Consider the following 12,594-nt stretch of genomic DNA (forward strand, 5'->3'; position numbering starts at 1 on the left):
ACGACAGGAAGTTGGGCTTTTTCAATGATTAAAATATAAAATTTCTTAATTAGAATTGGTAATGTCTAGAATCAAATTTGTTTACTTATTTTGAATTCTGAATGAAATTCATGGATAATATATTGTATCATGTAATATCATTAAATTAAATAAATTTGGAATAATCAAACAAAAATTTACAGCTCTGAAATTGTAAGTATTTATAAATAATTAATTAATAAGTAGTCTTAAATTAAACTTAATATCTCGTTAACGACAGTGACGTAATATTGGACTTTGCATCAAGAAGTGAGGAGATATTAAATAATGTGTACAAAATTAAACACTGAAGAGTATTGAAAATGTCTCAAAAATTAGTTTAAAAAAAAGTAATTTTGTAATTTATAAATGTATAATCACTTGTGAGTTGTGATTAATTTTTTTTTCTTTTAAGTTCATTAATTATTTCGCCAACTTTGTAATATTCTGCAGCAAATGTACATTATATAGCCAGTCCATTTAATTTGTTCTAAATTTAAAATTTAAATCGTTGTAGTATTTCGATAAATACTTTACGGGGTCTCTATTCTCTATATACCTACCAAGAATAAAATTTACGAAAATAAAAACGGAGGAGCCCCGGCCGCATTCGCGTCCTAGCTGCCATGGCCAGGCTAACACAGGTTAGGCCGTTAGGGCACAGATTAATATTTAGTAAACGATAAAACGTCATCTAAAATAATAGATAAAAAAATATGGTCAAGAAGGGAGTCGTATCTTTTTATAATCTCTACCCCCTCACACAATACAACGTGGGTTATAGCCATCAGCTATTGCCAATTAAACTTGTTATATACACATTAATTTATCAATATATAATATTTGTAGGTAGTAGATGCTCACTGTAAAATATTTGAGGAGTCTTGTTACAGTTTGGTATTCTGAATGGCACGGTGGCTATTGTTATCGGGAACGTTATGTTCAGGTCTTCGTCTCCCTTTCCCAAATCCACGCAGACCTGTAGGTAAGAATACACGATTATTTGTCTATTATTTAAGTACATTGAACAATATTTCATCGGACGTGATGATTTTCCAGGTCTATTGCATGCATTATGCCTAATTTATAATATACTTATAGTGGTTTGATCAGTGGCGTATTTAGGTATTAGGTATATCGTACATTATATATTTATATGTATAAATATAGTCAAATTATAAAATTAAATCAAACTTTTTGTTCTTATTTGCTAAATTATCAATTCCTATGGGGGAACCCCAGATCTCCTTCCTCTATCATAAATACGCCACTGCAGGGTTTGATATTTTATTTTATTTTAAATAAGTTAAATAGTTACGGTACGTGATAAAAGTTTTAAAAATTGGTTCAAAATTTCAAATATTCAATGAAAAATCTATAATAAATTAATTTTCCACGCTATCGCTGTAAATACCAAAAAATAATTGAAAAATTTCCATTCTTAATTTTTGTAGAACTCGTGGCAAAAAGTCCACATGACGTTGACGTTGTAGTGAATTCAAACTTGAAGTTTTATCGCATCACTTGTTATAGTACCTATATGATCGAACGTTGTGTAAGTAGTTGAATATTTATAATTTGTTCAACTAGAAAATGTGTTCGAATAATAATGAAAACAGAATTTTTTAAAAGTTATTATTACTATTTTAAATGAAATGTGTATAAATATAATATACATTTATCACTATATTTCTGTTTAATATTCATGTCAACTCTGTATTATGGATCAATCGATTGTAATTTACTTTTATTTGCCGATGACGTACAAAGTATAATTATTTTATACTATTAAAAATGAAAATGAAAGTATTTTATTACAAGAATCATTAAATAAGCTAGTACGTTTGTGTTTTACAGTTAGTCTTGAATTAGCTATTCATAATCGTAAAGTTATTTCATTTTCCAGAAACCACTCTATTTTTCAATATGATTATTTTATTGGTAACGTGATATTACATCAAATAAATCAAGTTGAGGATCTAGATTTTATTTGTTCTTCGACATTATCATTTACGACTCACGTTAACTTTATGTATAGTAAGTGTTTTAAGATCCTATGATCCTGTAAGTACGAAATATGAATAGTGGATCAACATTAACTAATCGTTAAACAATTCTACGTTATATTATACATGCATTTTCAGAAAAATATTATACATTTTATGCTTAGGAACAGGATTTTTTAAAAATATCAACAGGCAAAGCGCCAGTATATTTTGAGACCTTGGGTTCAGAAATAATCCTGTAGCTAATGAGCTAAATCGTTTATTAATTCATTAAAAATAAATCTGTAGGACAAGTCTTTTGTGACTGCGTGATAATCCTAATCGTATTTGTACATGACGACATTAGGAATAGTAGCTGTACGTGTAATATAAATGAGGTGTAACTATTAAATATTTAAATACAAACTCCAAATGTTCAACTACAAATATTTGCTTCATTTATTAGGTATGTAGACTTTTTGAATCTATAGAAGTATAGACATTTATAACAATTTATGAACTCATATATAAATTATTTTTATATTCTATATATTTATTTTATTGTCGTTATTATTAATAGTATTATTATATGTGACGCCAATGGCCTAGTTGTCAAAGTTAAATACAGATGTTCAATGAAAATAATAATAAAAAAAAACTTTAGAATATTATTTTATTAGGTACCTACCTATTACAAACGTTTGGATTCAAGGTTCGTTTTCCATAATATTTTTTTGTTCAATATAATATGAGCTTTACGCGTTATTTATTCTTTTATTTTCTATATGACTATTATTAATCATATTATTATAATAATTATTGAGATATAATAATTATATTTCTTTTAATTTTTGTTTAATAAAAATCAAATACATTTTTTTTATATTTCTCTGAAAAAGTATCCCTATTGCCCATTATGTTTTGCTGTAGCGTGGGACTCGAAATATATTTACAATGTCTATAGGGCAAGTTAAAATATATATTATACATATGCACAATAATTCCACGTGAAAGCCTCATCGTGGCTCGTACAGTTGAATGAACGTATATTGCTTTATAATTTATTACTCATGTTTGTATTTAAAATTATATACTAAAATAGGTTTCTACGTTTTTAATAAGGATAACATATTTTTAATTTCATAATCAGAAGCAGAATTATATTAATAAATGTTCACAATTTATATTACAATTAATATTGAATAAATAATTATGTTTTGTAAGTTAACATTTTATAAATAATAGGCATTTAAAATTTAGATTAGGAGAATATATAAAACCAGTTCACTTATGTTTAGTACGATTTTGTCTTGAAAATGTTTCTCTAATTTGGTACAATGTTTCTGTCTCCCAAATCCATAAATTAGAATCAGTAAAAATAATATTCTACCCTTTTTGTCTTTTAATTTTTAAGTGAAATTTTCAGAGATCACTTCATTCAGGTTATGATGGCATTTTATACTAAAATAGATTCATTAAAGTATAGAAGAAAAATGAATATTTTAATATTCTAATTTAATCTCATTAATAATAATTGTTAAGACTGTCCAGACCTTTTAAATATAATCTAATTTAAAGTATACTCAGCTATTAAAAGAACGAAAAACCCATTCTACATATAAAACACTAATAAAATGATTCACAATTATTTTGACGTAGGTACTTGGGAATTAAGTTGAATAATGATATTTTTAAATTTAAAGACCTGGAATAATTTAAATTAAATTTAAAAATGATTAAATTCTAATATCTATTTCCTATATACTCATTATTATTATTATTACTATTAATTAAAATTATTATATTGTAATTATGTACTTGTTTGTAAATGTATACATTTTTAAAACCAAACAATATTAAACCTATAAATCTATTATATATTATTTATATTATGTAAAATGGAGTTTTATATTTCTGTAATTATTAAAGAATTTCTATTTTATTTTAACTTAGTCTAACTAGTGGCGTTTACTGAAATTTAAAATCCAATTAAAGCATACGTCATTTTTAATGTAGGTTTATGTCAATGTCATCATTTATTATGATTTTCTGGCCTTTTAAAAAATGTGATTGTTCCACAGTAAAAATAATTATTTACACGACCAAGGTACATTATTATTTACTTCACTGATCTAAATTTGAAATGATAATTTATAAAAAACTTGTCCATTAAAATTTAATATCCATTAAAATATATAGAAAAGTTTTCTTTTGATAATTAAATTGAAGATAAAGTTTGTCATAAAACAATTGGATTTTTTTCTGAAAGAATGTAGTGCAAATTATGCAAAAATATTTAAAAGATGAAGAAACAATTATTGCGGTATTTTCCAATATGTATATCGTTAATCAGTAATCACTCTGTAAAATATGTAATTTTGTAATTCAAAAATCTTCCTTTTTCAATTTTTTTTTTAGGATATATACCATATTATTATAGGTATTAAAGAAAAATAAAACGAGAATTTCACAAATACTACAGTGGATTCTTCTTTTTCGTGCAGTGTCAATGTGACAAAAAAAAAAAAAAAAATCGTGGACCCGAATAAATAGAGACTCAAATTCGGAGACTCTGATGCAAATAATAATTATCACAATATCTACGCGATATCTGTCGTTCGTCACCTTTAGTAGGTAGTATATTTGCAACAGCCTGCAGTTGCCGATCAATGTAGGTGGCATCACTGGCAGGACTAGGCCGTCGGCGGAATCCCATTGCGATTCGCACCCAGTGCGTATCGGTTCGCCGATGTACTCCAACACCGAGTGTTGGACATCTTTTTGATTTTGGACGCCTAGCATGCCGCGTTCTACCGAATAATGTACGTTCTGAAAATAAAATAAAATACTATACTATATTAATATTATTATTAATTATAATAATGAGCATATCGTTGTCGTCGGTAGTTGGGGATTTTTTCACACATTCTCGTTTTTTGTGTTTTCAAAAACATTAAAAAAAACTCGTCTTACAATATATCGCAACTATATGTTGCTAAGTTAACACTTTTAATCCAAAAAAATATTTTACTAAAAATGTTTGTAAAGTAGTTTTAACCGAATTATTGTATTATAAAATCTATTGATCATCAGTGATTTAAGTTTATAAATGCGAGGAGTTTTGCAGTGACAGGACACATGAAGGATACACCGAAAATGTATGAACTCCTTAAAACGTTACGCATTTATATTACTACTACTACTACTACTAATAATAATAATAATATTATAAAAATATAAAAATTTATATTTTGAGGATTATAAATTATTTAATAAATACACACATATAGGACATAGGTACATAAAAAAAAATATTGTTATCGGTTGTGCTTTATTATTAGTACATATATATTATGGTTAGATAGGTACTAATTGAAAAATGTAAATTATCATTCAATTTACTAAAAGAATATTATAATAATTTATAAAAGTTATATCTATAAAATGATTTCTTAATTTTTTCTTCTAAATTTTTATTAATTTAAATTACTAACATCTTATTCACATTTCACAACCGAAATAATATTATGTTTTAGTCTGTTCGACGCTACTACGTTAGTTCGCGCTCCATAATTAACTATGTGCCTCTGTGATATGCAGTGCTTCTTTTAATTACCGACAATTATTAGGATTTTTATTTTATTATTTATAATGGTACTTTTTTTTAAAAAACATATTCATACACTTTAATAGTGAAGATATTATATACATTTAGATATCTGATGTTTAGCCAAGTAAAATGTTTGTGGGTTGCACTAACCTATTACACACTAGTTAATCATAAATCAACAGTCGACAGCACTGAAAAAGATAAATGATAATGTGTATATTTTAAATATAGAGATAAAATATGTTATAAAATGTTTGTGTAAGTGTTAGACGCGATTTAAAGTTTTTAGATTATACAATTTTGATTACGATGCGAAATAGTCAAATGAAGTTTGATGGAAATTTCGCGATATAATACTATTAATAGTTTATATTTTTAAATGATAAAGTATTGTTGCCTAAAATTTATTAAAAGGTATCTATATTATTATAATATTTATGTTACTTTTAATATTTTGTTTCGAGCATGCTTAATCAAGTGATTGCGTGAAAATTTACACTTTAAAAAATGACAGACATATAATTAGAAATATAGAAATATAAAGTATGTTTTAATTTCAACTATAGGATGTATATACATTATACATATTATATATATCTATACTTATTTATTTATTCAATTCTTATAAAAACACTTTATATAAAATATATTATAATGGGAGAATTTATAGGTCTAAATCCAAAAAAAAGTGATTTGGTAAAAACAATTTATTAGAAATTAATCTTTTATTAGTTTTATCTCACAAGGGTAAACGTGTTTATATTAATTTAAAAGCTTTTGAAACAAATTATTAAATTTAATACCTATTTGAAATAACTCTTAAAATGATATATTGCCGGTATCAATAATTAATTTAAATTTACTTTTTACTTATAAACAACGAATTACGTAGGTATATTGATATAAATCAGAAAAAATAGCGTTTATTATTGTTATTTCAACCTTTAGGTAGATATTTTTAATAAATTTGTATTTGAAAAACTTAGTAAAGCATGACCAGCTTACGCCACTATACAATTAATTCACAATTTTTTTCTCTCTTTGAAATGTTGTGATTGGATTAATCGTATAGTATTATTTTTGTCATGTTTTTTTCTAAAAGCTTAAATCACTAAATTAAAAAATATACATCGTTTGACAGATATTTTTTCATATATACTTAAAACGGAAATAATATAATAATAATATTCGTATATTTTTGTTCAGGTGATCAGGTGCGAAATTTCAATGAAAAAATGTATAAATACATGAAAATGTTTTTACTGCACATATGAATTTATTAATATAAAATATGAATTTTATATATTTCAACTGTTAATGGGATACATTATGAGGATAATTTCTACCGAAGTCTTTAAATCGCTTCCATATGATACCTATTTGTAATAAGTAATTTTATATTGAGAATCATTATGGTTGATAAAAAATAAATCCAATATTATATTCAATAAAAACACGTCTTAACTTTAAATACGCATCTATTATGCATATTTAATAACAAAAATTATTCGATTGATATTGTCAATATTTATAAAGCACATTTTTTTTAGCAAATTATTCTGCATTAGGTTATGGTATTATAGATAAAGGTCGTCATCATTAATGAAATCAAAAGTTAAAAAAAACAACAAATTATTTGAGTGATGTAAAATGTCAAAATTAGGTGTATCTTTTACATTTTCCAGATAGAACATTTCGAGAGTAGTTTGTATAATACTTTTCAAAATGATGTAGGTGTTCGTTGTAAAATATGTTCCTCTGCATAACATGTAATATTTATCAATATCCAATTATATAGTGGAAGTTTTAAACATACCGTAATATATGAAGGACGATAGAGTTAAGTGAAATGGTACAAGTTCTAGTGTGTATTGTGTAACCTAACCAAAATCATAATTTTTCAGAACATCCAAAAACATAACTATTTTTACTTTACCGCATTAAATCGTTAAATTTGTTTATGATCTTTTGGCGAAAGACTTTATAATATTATAGTTATTATGGAAGTCATTTATTTTATCTCAGTCGAGATTGCCAACAACGGATTTGAATAAAAATTGATTCTTGACTGACTTTTTATTAGTCTCATATATATCTTGTAAATCATAATATGATCAAATATATTTTATGTTCATAATTATTCGTTGGCGCGTTGCTAATAGTTATTCGATTATTTATGTAATTTATATTTTAAGATTTAAATACAGACCATATTATGTGTCTTTATAATTAAGGTCACTGGAGGAGTGTGAAATTTATTGTCAAATTTATCGCCGATGATTTGGGGGTGGCTTAATTGATATTTTTGTATGAATTAATATTATCTATGCATTGCATTTTAATAAAAAAATAAAAATAAGTTATGAGGATTAATTAAGTCACCTCTTCCCATATATATATATATATATATATAAATATACATTCAATTTTCGACTATGGTAATAAATTCTTTTATCTGTATTTATCTAATTAGGGTACCTTTTTATTTATTCGGTAATTATTTTAGGTGTTGTTATTGCGTACTATTTGATCACACTCAGTTAACACAACACATTTTACCGTTATTGACTATAAACAGTGGTTTTTTTTAGCTTAAAAAAACGCCCAAGTATATCTAAACGTTTAAAAATACCATTGAGTTAACATTTTCAGTCCATTAAATATGTATATTATGAAACTTAAAAAAAATTTGCAACCACAAAAAGTATTCTGATGAAAAAAAAACAGCTTTGTTATACCAATACATTAGTCTACGCTTCGCTCAAGGTATATACATCGCATTTAAAGTTTCGGTCCGATGTGGGTTAGATCAATAATTATTGGTATTGATTTAAGTTATGTAAGCTGAATATTTGAACAAACAAATAATGTCGTAATTCCGGGGTTAGTTAAATTGCATTTGGTACACACTGGGGAAATACTTAATATGACACGTCCTTTACGTTTTGATGAATTTAGGTTGTGAACGATTAATCTGAGTGAATAATGAACGAATTCTATGTGTCCGATGGGAGGTATAAATGGCGTTGTGTGTTATACGAATGATAGTCGATATTATACAGCTGTATTTGAGATTTAATTTAGTATATTATACATCATCCAATTTAAAACGACGTAGCGTAACCTAATTTAAAATTTAAAAATAAATTAATTCGTTGTATATTTGTATATATAATATGTAAAGTTCGCTATACACATAATACTATTGTCAATTCACCCTATACATAAATTGAGTTGTATTTTTCCATATGGATTATGTTTTATATGTTTTGTAACTCTTTTTAATCAATTTTATTTTCGTCTCTTATATAGACAGATATTTACAATGGAGTTGGCAATTTTTTAGTAAAATTATATACTAATTATTAATATAGCATTATCTAAAGCTTTTGCATATAATATTTCAATGTATAAAATATTGTATATAGTATGCTAAAAAAAAATTTATTGTTCATCGTTTTGTATTGAAACATAATAATAATATTGTAAAAATACGACATCTACGTAAATAAATAACGACAACTTTTGAACAAGAATTCTTGGAAATCTATAGTTTTGCCATCGTTATAATGTATCGGTCGCGAGGTATAAGCACTTAATATCTAAATTTGGTAGTAGATAATTCATTTAACACGGGTAGTAGGTAGTACCATAGATTAAATATAATAGTATATTAATCTATGGTAGTACTTAAGTTTGTTTGTTATCAGATGATATTTAATATTAATTAGTAATGAACAATATAATATTATATGAATGTTATTTAATAGATTTAGTATACCTAAAAATACATCGGGAATTTAATTTTTATAAACAAAATTCAACAATTGTCTCTTATAATGAATTTTTTATTTTATAGAAAAAGAAATGTATTTTCCAATAAGAAATCGTATCCTATACGCACAAACTCAATGTGTAGCGATTGTTGTTAATTATACATTTATTAAAGTATTTTAAAAAAACTTACTTGCAGTAATCTGACTTTAAGTCTGATGTCCTTTTCGTTTTGGTTTTTTATGTTGGCTTTAAGTCTCAGCGCCTCGCCGCACACGTATGCCGACCTTTCTAGTAAGCACTGCAATACTACTTTATTGCTTTTGCAGCATAAACAGCATTTAGTCCGTTTTTCCAGCGCACCTATTGGTTTCTGCAAAATCACAATTATTTCGAATTAAACACCACATGGAATTTATCTTATTTTTAAAAAAAACGAACAGACGAGTTTGCTTGCTAATGCGGTGCAAGTGCAGTGTATTGTGTATAGTTTGCCTAATGACGGGGAGAGGTAAATAAAAATTCTATCTATGGCTTAAAGTAAAATGCAAATATTAATATTATTTAGTACTTTTTATATAATTTTATCGAGAAATATTATGACGATATTTTCAATAATTGAGTGAGAAATAAAAATAAATCTTAAACTACCAAATGTTTTTATTGTTTGAATAAAATAATGTGAGTTGAAAACTTGAAGAAATGTCATTGAAATGAACTTTAAGGATCTCTATTCTGCTAGCCCATTAGAAACGAAATAATAGCGTAAGATATTTTTAGGGTTGGAATAATAATAATATTGTTTGCCTGGAAGCGCAAAAATTTTAAATAAGGCCCTGGGCGTTGTTTTATAATATACCCACCATTCTTGAATATTTTACAGCAAAGAAAAAGAAACAAAAAAGAAGTCGCTCTGAGCCATTTCCTGTAAAACATAATATGTATATTATCGTTTGTGTAATGTTTTATTCTGTTTCGACCTCCACTACCTTATCGTCTCATAAGACATACGTCTTATGCATCACTACTCGGTGTCGTCCATACATACCCAGATAAATGCCGCGGCGAATCCAGCTCAAGCACTCAATCTCATTAGAATTCCCACACGTACAAGACGGATCAACTTATCTTACTAACGCTAACCAGACCTTAAATACTGACCTCTAGAAACTATATAGATGACTATAACTTTAGATCGAACTTGGTTGAGGGCGTTTATTAGTACCGATAATTGACAAAGTAAAACCACTTTGTAAAATATAAGCTCTTAGCTAACCCACCCGATGCGGTTATATTTATTATATGCCTAATATATTATAAGGTTATTGCTGCTGGTTACCACTGCTGGAAAACAAGTTTTGGTGTGAATTCTGCACAGAAACAAAACCATTAGCATACATAGCCATTGATATATTATATTGTTTATATACGCAAATTATGGTTTTTGGCGCTAAGCCAATGCAACAGTTATACACTTTTCACCACCATACATATACATAATATTAATTATTATTGAATTAATGTTTATTCTTGAAATAGAATATTGTAAGTATGTGTGTCATGTACTCACGTGTACATATATCGATATTGTACTTCGTTTTATTATTGCCCTTCCACGTTTAATATTATTAAGAATTAAGAAATGGCTTTAAATTGTTACCCGGATATACATTATACCTATCCGTAAATGTAAGTATGAACGTAAATAATTATGAAATACCTATAAATTGAATTTTACATTTAAATTTAATAATGTTACATGTATTTTATAGTTATATCCTTCCCTCGTAAGTTTAAACATCGTAATTCCCAAATAAAAATTATTAAATTCTGTCTGTGTAAGCGAATATGCCGTAAATCTGAAATATTTCCGAACAAAAATAATATAAGTAACATTTTAATAACTAAAACACCGTAAAATCACTTGGCTAAGCGAAAATGTCTTAGATATTGTTGAAGATACGGCATTTTATTTTAGTCTACAGCACAGATTATAATTTATGGCGATTTGTCTTAGTATCTCGGACTGGTTTGGCATTCAAATTGGATAGTCAGTATTTTTTGAAAGAGTTTATAAATTTGTTTTTTAAATAATTAACTTTTGAAAATAATTTTAAATTATACAAAATAACTTATATAACAATATAATATTATAGTAAATAATGATATATTCTGGCATTCTCGTTTAGTCGTTTATTAATCAAGTGTCAATTATAGTTTTACCAATATTAAGGATCAATGTAAAAGGTAAGATGTATTGTTAAATATCAATTTAGCCGTATTTGTTATTATTTAATTGTGTTTGACAGTAAAATATTAAGTGTTTATGAATAGTTTACAAATATGAAATAATCAATATATTTTGAAAATTATATTCTATATAGAAAATACTAATATAAATTTGTGAACATCTCAATTATTACAGTAATTTATTTTTGAATTAAATACAACAAAATAAGTAAATTGTTTGAAAAGAAATCATTATTTTACGAGTAATAATATTGAATTTTGTTAAAATTTTAACTTTAGATGCTCATAAAAGTTATTTGTAAAATTATGTTCAATTTTTTTTTTAATTATAGTATTATCAACTTAAGAGGAACGATGCATTATATTGTATGTAGTATGTTGACATAAATTGGAAACATTTTTAATTAATAATTATTTGAAAAAATGTCTATAAATAGCCTAAAAATTGTCAAGATTATACAGTGTATAGTAAATTCTAGTACATATAAGCATTTTGATAACATTCCAAGTATGTTCATTTGTTTTTGAATAACAACAAAATCATAAGACCGATTTAGTCGTAAATTGGTTTTACGTAATAATTCCCATTTTCTACTATTTTTCAAAAAAGTACTAAGTTACTCTTGACCAACTAAATTCACTTTCATATCAGAAAAAATATCAAAATTGAAAATTTAAGCCTTTTTACTGCTCCGAAAGGTAATGAGTGATGACAGAAACAAAAATAAAAAAACACGTCATTGTAAAATCAATACATTTATCGCTTCGCTTTCACAATCTAAAATACATGAAGTACCACTTGTAGAGATTTTTGCTGACAACTTATTGGGCCCCTCGGCTCTCACCGTATGATTCCACTTTAATGTGTATAATATGATAGGTACCATATTCCGTACTATAAAGTGCGTTGATTTTAAAAATAATATTCTTACCGTTTAAAACTTAAAAGACAGGATT

The 12,594-nt window shown here is 25.9% G+C and overlaps 1 protein-coding gene across 2 annotated transcripts in view; it reads right to left on the minus strand.

Moving 5' to 3' along the window:
* Positions 1-12,594, minus strand: part of LOC132929165 (arrestin domain-containing protein 3-like) — a 76,548-nt gene that overhangs the window by 1,401 nt on the left and 62,553 nt on the right. For both annotated transcript variants that reach the window (XM_060994310.1, XM_060994308.1), the window contains exons 6-8: positions 9,581-9,760; positions 4,629-4,832; positions 883-997 (exon numbers count right to left, since the gene is read on the minus strand). In XM_060994310.1, the coding sequence (XP_060850293.1) occupies positions 883-997; positions 4,629-4,832; positions 9,581-9,760 (499 nt within the window). The remainder of the gene's footprint in view (positions 1-882; positions 998-4,628; positions 4,833-9,580; positions 9,761-12,594) is intronic.

Source organism: Rhopalosiphum padi, chromosome 4, assembly GCF_020882245.1.
Source record: "Rhopalosiphum padi isolate XX-2018 chromosome 4, ASM2088224v1, whole genome shotgun sequence".
NCBI lineage: Eukaryota > Metazoa > Arthropoda > Insecta > Hemiptera > Aphididae > Rhopalosiphum > Rhopalosiphum padi.